The sequence below is a fragment of the Apostichopus japonicus genome, chromosome 19 (genome assembly GCF_037975245.1).
Source record: "Apostichopus japonicus isolate 1M-3 chromosome 19, ASM3797524v1, whole genome shotgun sequence".
Lineage (NCBI taxonomy): Eukaryota > Metazoa > Echinodermata > Holothuroidea > Aspidochirotida > Stichopodidae > Apostichopus > Apostichopus japonicus.
This window is the reverse complement of record NC_092579.1, coordinates 9,112,199-9,124,300: the sequence shown is the minus strand read 5'-3', so window position 1 is coordinate 9,124,300 and position 12,102 is coordinate 9,112,199. Positions and strand designations below refer to the sequence as shown.

General features: G+C 36.9%; 1 protein-coding gene across 1 annotated transcript in view; it reads right to left on the bottom strand.

The window, feature by feature from the left end:
* LOC139960667 (uncharacterized) overlaps positions 1-12,102 on the bottom strand; it is a 104,548-nt gene that overhangs the window by 5,621 nt on the left and 86,825 nt on the right. Inside the window, exons 20-31 of the mRNA XM_071959218.1 lie at positions 11,029-11,139; positions 6,937-7,058; positions 6,346-6,399; positions 5,506-5,581; positions 4,090-4,134; positions 3,224-3,423; positions 2,807-2,872; positions 1,790-1,874; positions 1,218-1,511; positions 857-1,027; positions 257-438; positions 7-90 (exon numbers count right to left, since the gene is read on the bottom strand). Of these exons, the coding sequence (XP_071815319.1) occupies positions 7-90; positions 257-438; positions 857-1,027; positions 1,218-1,511; positions 1,790-1,874; positions 2,807-2,872; positions 3,224-3,423; positions 4,090-4,134; positions 5,506-5,581; positions 6,346-6,399; positions 6,937-7,058; positions 11,029-11,139 (1,490 nt within the window). The remainder of the gene's footprint in view (positions 1-6; positions 91-256; positions 439-856; positions 1,028-1,217; positions 1,512-1,789; positions 1,875-2,806; positions 2,873-3,223; positions 3,424-4,089; positions 4,135-5,505; positions 5,582-6,345; positions 6,400-6,936; positions 7,059-11,028; positions 11,140-12,102) is intronic.

The following is a 12,102-nucleotide window of genomic DNA, read 5'->3' as shown; positions in this document are numbered from 1 at the left end:
CCTTACCATCCCATTAGCAATGTCGCGAGCAATTATAAACTGTTGTTTCTCCTTCACTGAGTAGATTTGGTCTTTCTCTGAGTTTTCTGTCTGTATGAGATTGATGACAAAGAATAAGACAAAACAAAATGACATACAATATTTACGTTCAAAATATGTTGAATCCAAGTCTACGATCATGTTACTACTAAATCAGATTTCCATGAGTTTACACAAACTTGTTTAGATTACATGACTGGTGCACATGGGAGTTTACCCTTCTGCACTCCCGTAAGAAACCCAGCAAGTCACCATACTTCATATATTCTGTTATAAGGTAGAACGGTTCATTCATTGAGCAGCAAGCAAGGAGACAAAGGATGTTGACATGGTCACCAAGCTCTGCGATGAGTTTCATTTCATTCAACAGGTCCTCCTTCACTTCATCAAATGCTCCGACTGTAAGAGTATTTAAACAAATGAATGTGAACAATCGCCAAGAAAATTCCGGCAGTAGCGTCAATTTTTCAAATATGCATGAAATATTTTTCGATATTAATTTCTTTCTGTCGATTTAATCATAACAGCAACAATATCAATAAGTACGAAACGAAAGAGCAATAGTATTGTTTTGCGTTCCTTTCGATTGTTTCTGTAATTTTAATCTGAGTTCGTATAATTAAGAAAAGAAATACTTCACTTAAAAGTCTTTCAAGAGTAATTGTTATTGTTTCTATTCTATTGCCAGTGGTAGGTATATGTACACACACACATATATACATAAATATATATATATATATATATATATATATATATATATATATATATATATATATATATATATATATTTTGTGAACAGAAAATACATTTTTGGTACCTTTCGTTGTCTTGATGGCGACTACAACATCATCAACTTTATTCTTCATGCCGGTGACCTTGCCCATATGCACCAAACCGAATTCACCTTCTCCTAGCTTTTGCTCGATTATGACTTGGTCGTGGCTAATTTCTTTATCTTTCAATATCGGATCAATCTCTCGGGTCTTTTCTGTAAATCATACATAGAAACGTGAAATAACCGTTAAGTAATTTAGGATTAGTTTATACGTAATTACCTAATACTTTGTATATTATTAGTATTATTGTTTCATTTAAATTAGTGAAGATAAATTAATACATTTTCATTATGATAAAGGTTCCTTGCTTCTGACATCAGTCGCCACTGGTTGGTTGGTTACCTATGGCTTTCTCTTGTTTCATTTGTTCAAGATGGAGGTTTTCCAGACGATCGTTAGTCTCTCGTCTTCGGGTTCTAGTCCACAGGATACATACAGTACATATTATCACAACTACTACTGCTAGACCAACAAGTAGCACCACAGCAATAACGGTGGTAGAGAAGCTCGCAGTCGGTGAATGCGGAGTTAAGTTCGGAGGCTGACCGGGTGGCGGATCTTTCGGCCGTGCAGCAGCATTGTTTCTATATAATGAAACGGTTGATGTCACGCCACATTCTGGATCGACTGTTGTCTCTGAAAGTTAGGAGTAATAAAAGGTATAGTTTTAATTGCTATAATGATTGCCAAATATAAAAGAACATGAATATCGAATCTTGGGAAACGGTAAGGGAATCTCCCAAAACGTGTGTAATACAATAACTTGGAAAACAAGTAAAAGGTGAATTGCTATGACTACCAAACATAAGGAAAATGAATACCAAAATAAATAGTATTTTCTTGTAGCATTATTATTACTAGTTTGTAATAATAAAAATGAATAACACAATATTCGCAATCTATGCTTAATGTACCTTCTTCCAAAAATATGGCCTCAAACGATTGTGTAAAAAGTCTTCCGGGATCATCTCCATATGAATCCGAGAGGTATGGAACGATCTAAAATTAGAATATGTCAGTTGTGATAAGACAAAACCACAAGAAAATATACAGTACACTACACAAGCTTCTCATTAACGTGTGATAATTAATTATTTACATGTGCATTCTAGTATCAATAAAATTCCCAAAGATTGAAAGCAAAAATTCATATAGAGCTTTTATTTGCTATTTACGATGATCAATTTCTCGTTGCTTATTCTTTTCTTATTTCAACATGATGCCAATTTTTAAGACATTAACACATACATAAACGTACTACTAACATTAATGTCAGTAAGTTTCGCTGTTTACGTGTTCCGTACAATCGGAACCCTTAAAAACAAGACTAAACCAACTCTACAATATCAAACAAATCCCCACAGACAACGAAACCCTCTACTCACCATTAATTTATATGATATATTATATTCATATGTATTGCCCGTTGGCGTTCAGTGCTACTGCTCTTAGAGGAACATGTAGACATGGTTTCCAAAAGAAAATCAAAGGGAAGTAATTTAATAGGCGACGGAGGAGTACAATGGGGGGGGGGGGTGGGGTGGGGAGGTAGGTAGGTGCAACCAACTTTGAGATTATCATCCGCTACTGGTGTTAAATTTGACCATCCTTGATTAACTTGATCGTCATAGCGGAAATAGTTTTCCTTCCCCTCAGATCGGACGGCACCACTCTTTCCTGCAGATAACACAATGTACTGTTAGATTTATCAGTCTGTTACGTAATAACCCTGCTATATATAACCATGTGTGGATGACTTTTGATATCAACCAATGCCAATCCTTAAGATCTCTTAGAACCAATTCTTTACACAGTTCCCTTCGTTGTTTAAGTCGACGAAACGTTTGATTGGACCGATATAACTAAATACATTCGGGACTGACATGTAGGTACTTTCAAGATACCGATAAACAATATTATCATAATCTAACCGTTAGTTTGTATTGGTTGCCTTCTTGAATGTCTGGGCTAGTGGCTATCCAATAGTAAGTTTCGTTCTGCGCAGAAACAATGACATTATATAAATGGCAAATTTCGTATTCAATTTCGTTAAAATGTCATAATAGGTTATATTCATGTTATACTTTCCCAATGTCTTTTTTTGTATTTATCTAGAAAAATCGATTGCAAAAATGAATTGATGTAGTACATACAGACAATTCCTTTCGTGTATACAACTCAAGGAATGAAATATTCAGTCAAGTTTTACTTGTACTTGTCAATGTTCTCAATGTCTTACAGTTTTGTCGTACAAAATAGTTTATAATAAATATCTTTTGCGTGACTCGCGATATGGAACCAACTGCTGTTACTTGAGTGCATGCTCAGGCTTCTATGCTAACACTTACATCGGATTCGTGTTGAATGCTATCATTCAATAACAAACCTCCGTCAATCGTATGAAGCTGTACTTGATATTGCGATAGCGACCTCATTTGGTTGACTTGTATTGGCGGATACCAGCTGAACATCATAACAATATTGTTTTCGGAGCTATATTCAACACGTTTAAGCAGAACATGTATTGGCATGCCACATCGCACAACGCCTGTGAAGAAAGTCATTATTGAGAACATATTAGTCTTGGAAATTCCAAGACGATTTTTGTCTAAAGCATTGAACTTTCCCAACATTTCAAGCATGTAATGAAACCTTAGTATTGCAGTTGTATTGAACATACATACCGCAGTCATCAATGATTCAATTGAAGTTTGTTATAATAGTTCTGCAAAGTTTTGTGGATTCACAGGATAAAATGCCGTTCTTGTAAACTGAGGTATTTACGAAATGTATTGAGGAAATGTCAAAAACGAAATCATTTGTTTAGATCATTAATAAAGCCGTTCCTAAAGATCTGATTCTAATAAATTATATACACTCTCTTTCACCAGCGGAATAATTAGTGGCTTGTCCATAAAATATTACAGTAAATAAATTTAAATATTTGTCAATATGATCTCATTTTAATTGAAAAAAAAGACAAATTATACTTAGTATTGATGCCAATTAACTACCTAAACATATTCCACATGCCATAACAAAATAATACGTATTATTCATTAAACCATGTTTAATTTCAAAATATAATGTAGTCATTATTCGAGAATTATCTTCTCAAAATTAACAAATGGAATCTAAAGCCATGAGTCACTCGTACATTTCCGTTGATGAACCAGTGTGAGAATATAGATTAGGAACTGGTAGTTATACTTACTCTGTGCCGCACAAAAAGTAGCATCTCTTGTTTCCATGTAACAGTCTAAAGTACCAAAGAAAAGGAACTATAATGTCAATTTATGTTAGCGTCTTTTTTATTGCATAAGCAAATACATATGAGATGGTGACATTACACTTAATGGTGATCTTATACCATTAAGTTTTTCTTCTGTCATTGTTTTGTATTTTTCTGTATTAATTGTATCATTTCTCATTGTCATTTGCGCCATGAACATTCTTTGAGTGGTGTGTGCGCATTATAAGTCTTATTATTATTATTATTATTATTACGGGAACAAACATGTCCGAAATAAGAGGCAAAAACTGCTATCGGTCGAGGCAGCTGTATTTCCTTGATACTTTGTTTTTATTTTTGAATTTTGAGTTTTGAGAAATAACACTGAGGCCATTATGTAATGCGAAACTCAAGACCCATTGAACATGTAAAACTCTTCAATACAAAACTGCTAGGAAACAAACATATTTTAGCGTCAACTTCTTAGATGCAACACAAAACTTGTGTGTCCCTTCGGCCATAATTACCATGTTTACAGTGCTACACGTTTGTCCACTTAGGCCATATGACGTTGAATGACATCTAAGGGTATTCCGTTGTTCATATGAAGTTACAAGTATATTTCTTGTATGAGTTATTAGAATTCATAAAATAATGGATTAACATTAACATTAAGGTCTTCACAAAGAGCCGATTTCATCATCAAATTTAGCCTTAAAGGAACATTGTAGACATTAAGCACATTTTGAAATATCGTGAAAAACAAGACTAAAATTATACCTCAAGTCATCCTTTTTGTAAAAAAATGTGTTTTCTCAAATTATTTATTCCCAATCATTTTACAATATTATGTTTGTTTACATTGGGGAATAAACTAAAAACTGTTGAAATAAAACAAAAAACTAATTTTCGACAATATGATGTTAGGAAGAATGATTCGATGATATTTCTCCTCAAACGTACATATAAGTGTGCCATTTGAGGGGAAGGCCCCTTGAGCATAACATCTTGTAAGTCCATCGCCCACAGCCCGACTGACACCGACCAGACTCAATTCGACCTTCGTGCCATGGTTTTTCGATTGTTGTTAAGACCCATGTGAACTCGATTGGTCATGACCCGGTTTTTGATTGTCGTTAAGAGCCAATGGTCTGATAACTGACCCCCACAAACCAAACAAATGATCAGTGCTCTAAACTACTATTTGCTTCGTTCAGGTCACTTGAAAATGTACTACCTCTAGGTTACAATGTTTTGTATTCCAGACTGAGGCCGTGCTATTCTTAAGCACACGCACGATGCCGAACATTCACGATTTTGACCCGTAACGACGGTCGTGTTGACTCGGGTCGTGGTCAGTCTGGGGTCGTGCGGCGAATGTAAGAAACATTTACTTACCAGGGGTTTCAAACTCCTTTTGCGACGTCGAAGAGACAGGAAGAGGGTATCCTTCAGACTTTACAGCGTAAGCCAACTTGTTAAAAATACAAAACAGGACTGAACATTCTAAAATATATAAAGTGAAATATTTTACCTTTCCGTTGTGTAAATGTGAAAATACAGACTACCGATTGAGCCATCACGTGGCACAGTATGTTTTTTAAATCGTTTGTATTTTCATCTGTGCAGCTAGGAACAAACAAACTAAAGACAAATGCGAGCCAAACTATCTATAAAGATGATTAATCTGTCAAAATTTGCTGACGAATGCTTTTACTTTATACATATGCTGATCTTCAAATAGGGTCAACCTACTTTGTCGTTAAAGAAGAATGGTTTGAAATCATGATTAGGCATGATAGGCTATATATAATAGTAAATAATTATTATTTTGTGTGTGAAAAATAAGATGATTAATTACCGTACAATACAACCAGGGGAGGCGGGAGGCAGGGGCAACATAGAAACTAAAGTAACCACGGGAAATGGCCTTAAATTCTGCCCACAATTACAAGAGTATCTTTAACTGCATTAACACAATGCGGTAATAAGGATTTATCAATTTATCCGCTATGTAGACACCTTAGCTGAAATGGTCAGTTTGCCTTCACAGATCATTGAAAGGCATAGAATAATATTCCATTCCATGCATTGGTTGATTTAAACAGTGAAGTGGGAGAAGCAAAAATCTGAATCATAAGGCAAAAGAGGTGCAAAGCATTCCAAAACATTGTTTCTAAGAGCAAGTACAACGTGTGTTCCATACAGTGTGATGCTTCTCACCATTAAAATTCTTACCTGAAACATAGCATTGTGAGTGAATGGTGCTTCTCGTAAAATAGTCGCAGATTGCTGCATAGTTTGAAAAGAACCATGAGAAAGAGGGGAAATACAGAGATTGTGAAACAATGGCATAAGCTGTGACTAGAATGTAGACGATTCCTCGTTTTAAAATAACCAAATGGCTGAATATAGGTTTGAGATAAATGTTTTATCAAACAACAATGAGATGATTGTAATTAAGTCCATACCCGGAAGTTAGGTATAAATAACAGTCAGATTATAACCAAGCCTTAAGCTGGCTTCAACATCCAGTAAGGATACACGATATGCATCTGGTTGTAAAATATTGGCGTTATAACAACCAGTAAATGCATATCATTGTAATATTGAGTTACCATATCTCCTTGCAGAAAGTAGATATGCGAAGTGCGTTAAGCCAATTGAGTGAGGATTACAATAGTAATAATAATAATCATAATGATGAAGATGTTGATCCCTCCAAAACTTCTGGTAGATTGATTGCTAAGAAGTACCATGTTTGTAAATATAATGGCTGCAGGTTATTGTAAGTATACAGTTATGCGTTTTAACGGCAACCTAACTCACCGACAGATTGTCCTTTGGGCCCGCCATCACTGCTTGCAGAGCTTCTTCACATCTTCGGAAAACCCATGGATTAAGACTCATATTAGTTGTCTCAATTTGGAGATCGGTAAAGTATATCACATCTATGCACAGGACATAACAGACTGGTGTTAGAAAACATAAATGGTAGGGACACGGTACCGTGTCGAAAACACTTGAAGGGAAAGACACGTTATAGGTGAATCACATTGATATTGACTTGTTTTGCTACAATTGGTCAAGATGATAGTGACCGGTGAAAGTAACTATATATACTGTTGCGTTCCGAGGGGTCCTTAGCACGGCCAAGAATACTGCCAGAAGATCTGTATGGAGAAATCGACGCTAGCCTGTGTATCAATTAACCGCAGAGCAGCAACTAGAGACCAGGCCAGGTCACAAATACACAACAAAAATGACTCTGCGCACAAGACTTTAGAGTGTGTGAATGCAACTTCTTCAGAAAAGACCAATTTTACAGGCGTTTATTCGGCTTCTCACTCTGGTGCCTATACCACGCAATAGAACAGTACAACATGGGAAGTACAATCCCTTTAACTATTTAATTAACAACAATAACATTATGCCCTCAAACATGTGCAGACATGTCGTAGACATTTAACTTAATGATAATGTTGGTTTACTAAATCGATAACTCTCTTAATTAGACAACAAAACACATCAATTAACATTTAACCTCCCAAAATTACATCCTAAAAGATTATGAATATTCATGACATGGCTGGCTATGTAGCTAAGTGTACAGCTTACTACGGATGAGTATAAATAATAATAATAATAATAATAAACAGTTCTTATTAAGCGCCCGTAACAGAAGTCTCAGGGCGCTTTACAAATAAAAAGGTCAAAAAATACATAAAGAATACAAGTCAAACACACAGCTAAAGAAGCATATGACCGAATGATAAAAAGTAAAATAGCACACAAAAGGCAATAACCATGGATAAAAAAGCACTAACATATATAGACAATGAATTACTGGGTAAAGAGATGAGTTTTCAGTTTTGTTTTAAAATTGTCCACAGAAGATGCAGTCCTGATATGTTGTGGCAAAATGTTCCATTCTGTATGAGCGGCTTCTACGAATGATCGGCGTCCATAGGCGGTGCGTGGTCGGCGAGAAGGGGGTTTGATTAGGTTCTGAGATGAAGAGCGAAGTGACCGACAAGGATTGTATCGCGTGATAAGGTCAGTTAAATATGGAGGAGCAAGTCCATGGAGACACTTGAATGTGAGCAGGTTGATCTTAAATGCAATTCTTTGGCGGATGGAAAGCCAGTGAAGACCGCTCATGATCTCAGATATGCTGTCATACTTTTTAGTGCGCGTCACCAGTCTAGCTGCAGTATTCTGGATTCTTTGCAGCTTTATGATTTCAGAGTCCGGGAGGCCGTAGAGAAGGGCATTGCAGTTGTCTAAACGCGAGGTGACATAGGCGTGAACCAGTTTCTCAGTTGTATCCTGATCGAGATAATGTCTAATCCTTCCGATGCTTCTGATGGCGTTAGTTGCGTTCCGACAGACGTTATTAACATGTTCCCTCATAGTTAGCTGACTATCTAAAATAACTCCCAGATTGCGCGCAGAGGAGGTTGGTTCTACGTTAGTGTCACCTACCCTAATTCCAGATAAGGGCGTCGCCTTCATGTTTCGCGATGTGACATGAATCACTTCAGTTTTGCTGTCATTTAACTGAAGTTTGTTGCGTACAGTCCATGATTTTATGTCGGCAAGACACTGTTCAAGTTTGGACACAGAAACGTCTCTGTTTGAAGGATTCATAGAAATATGCAGCTGTGTGTCATCTGCGTATGTCATACACTCGATGCCATTGGAAGAGGCTATGTCTTCGATCGGAGCGCTATACATTGTAAAGATAACAGGTCCTGCTACCGATCCCTGCGGCATGCCGCAGTCCATTAGAAGCGCGTCGGAGAGTGCAGTCTCAACAGCAACAGCTTGCTTGCGGTTTTCAAGGTAGGAAACAAACCAGTCCAGCGCCTTATCCGTGATTCCATATCGCTCCTCTAGGCGCGCAATCAACACAGGATGGTCAATAGTGTCAAAAGCGGCCGAGAAATCTAAGAGAACCAGTACCGCCTCGTCGCCTCTGTCAACAGTCTGCAGGAGGTCGTTGCACACGCGGAGAAGTGCAGTCTCTGTACTGCAGCATAAAGGCCATTCACGTTACAATACGATAGCTTCCAGGTTACCAAAAATAGTCTGGAGTGGCAGCATGCACGGGTAACTAATTCTCAGTCAAACGACGTTGTAAATAGGTGGCATTATATTTAAAATCTTTGACATATCTGGAATAATAAAATACAATTCCTTTAAAAATTATCACGAATTAGAATAACTATATCAGGCATTCGTGTTTATGAGTTATTGAAAATGATCTATAATAATGAACTACTGATTTTACCATTAAATGGATTCTAATTCATCTCTGAAAGTCTCTAACTTAACCTTCAAAAGAATGACCCAAAACACGAAGTGTGTGTCACATTAGTGGGGAAAAACTATAACAATATCCTACTAAATGTTCTAAAACGGCCGAAGCAAACTTCGATTTCAGAAACAATAAATAAAGTTGTTGTTTTGGAATTGACAACGTTTACTAGTTTCGATATTCATATTCATCTAAGCCATTTTCCGTCTGGAAGGAAGGGCAAGTAATTAAAATCGCATCTGTAGTAGGCGCGCGTAGAAATCACTTCAAAGGGGCAATGCGTCCTTTAGACAATCCACATATGTATCACTTGTTGGGAGTGTGAATAATTCACCTCGTTAACCAAGCCACAACCGCCTCTCCGCGTTCATTAAACAGACATCACGTTTTATATTTATTTGACATCGGAAAAAAAGGAAAAAAAGACAAGTGCTCGAACCCGCAGTATAATCTGAGTGACTTTCTTTTTGCTAAATCACAGACTCTCTGTTAAAGTGGTCATTACGCACAAGCATAACCATTTTGTAATATATTGCTGTTGCCATAGTTGCGAATATTTTGTAAAGCAAGCGTTGTTAACAGTTATTTTATGCATTACCAAGTAAGTGATGAGAATTGATGCAAACGTTCTATCGTCAAAGGTTAAAATATACATTTGCGATAACATTGATCTCATCGACGATGGGCAAATTAAGATCAATTTCGTCATCAAACTCAATAAAAGCATATCACTCAACGATATTTCTTATACGCAAGTTAATTGTGTTTCCTCAGAGATTTGGGCAAATATCATATCTCATGAACATTCTTTTGTTTTTCACTTTTTTTCCAGAATTGACCTCGTTGCCATAAAGAGCACATTTCTTAGATGGTATGCTATTACAAATGCATGCACTTACACGATATTTTAAGTCAACCAACTTCCTCATAAGGAATAAAGAATAAGGTATAAATCTTCCTTTTGTATGTATCTACTTCAGGTGATGAATGATAAAAATCCCTTATGAATCATCAATTATATAGTCATGATTTATTACCTTCCATACTATTTAAGTACACAGTACGATGGTAGAGGATCCTAGAGTACATTGCGTGCATGCTGTGGTAGAGGTTCCTAGAATACATTACGTGCATACTGTGGTAGAGGTGCCCATGAAGGTTATGTTTCATTTTACTCTCTATATTTCCTCGTTGCGGTATGAGAGACTTATGTGCAATCTTTTACACTGACAATAGCAATTACAAGAATTCAAAGCAAAAGAAAAGGGTAAAACAAGAAAGAAGAAATCAAAATGTATGGAAATTTTGGTTGGGAAATATCATAACAAACTGAAACATGAAAGTTATGTGGATACTGTGGTAAGGGCTGACTTGATACTTATGTACATACTGTGTTGGAGGCTCCATGTTACATGCATACTCTGGCGGAGGTTTCCATGATACTTATGTGCATACTGTGTTGGAAGCTCCATGTGTACTGAAGGCTCCATATTACGTACATACTATAGCGTTGGCTGCAAGGATAGTTACGTACTGCATACTTATGTGGTTCCAATGATACTAACGTGCACACATGTGATGGAGGTACCCATGTTACTTACATCCATACTGTGACGGAGGTTCCCAGGATATATTGTACAAAAGTATCCAGTTTCCATCAGCTTCCTTCAGGGTCGTATAGCTCAATTGAATCAAGTTTGGTGGTATGGGATCTTTTCAATACAAAACGGACATTTTTAAAACGCGTTAGAGTTATTAAAATTTTGTCTGAGAAACAAATTCTGACATATACGTTCCGCGCTATAAGAAAATACAATGTACAATAATACGTCACCACGGAAGGGGCTGGCTAGCCAGTGAATATATAAACATTTTCAGAGAACCACATGGCCATTAATTGGTATTATTTCATGTTTTTTCCATTAAGTACCGGTGTTAATTTTGTTATTATGTTACCGCTATAGCAATCTATAGAGCAACCAAGAACCGTTGATGTTGACTACCAGACGAAGGCTAGGAGAAAAGCTTGGCGACTATTCCACAATAAACAGCAATCGAACATCATATATTATCGACCAAATTGTAGTATCAGAACAATCACAGTATCCAGAACAACTATGGCTAAAGAACTAAGCACCAAACCATCAAACTCAGTTGTAAAACGAGCATCAAAATCGATCGAATACTTAGAGGTATGCGTATATGTCAGGGCCTTTTAACATACTGACTAGGGGTACGCGGCCGTCCAAGCCCCTACATGGCCCACCCACTCAGCTCATAAGCCTCCCCACCCCTAGTAGGTCCCTCTTTGACATGTCAAACAAATCACGATAGCACAAACCTAACATTGAATTTGCACCTAAATTTCTCATATGGCCTCCCCTCAGCATGTATAGGCTAAGGCTAACATCAGAATGCCCACGCGTGCTTTGATATCTTTACTTCAGTGTAAAGCAATGACCATAGCAAATAATTTTTTTTCTTATTTTTCTTGATCTCAAAGTAAAGAATGTTTAGATGCAACTTACAAGCCTGGGCAGTGTCATTTCCGGCAATATGGGAGCATTTTTTGGCAAAAATTCTCTTGCTACACTACGCGTCAAACGGACTGCTGGTTGTCCGCTTAGATTGTGTCATGATGGCCCCTTTCAAGAAATGACCCACCCAAAATGCAA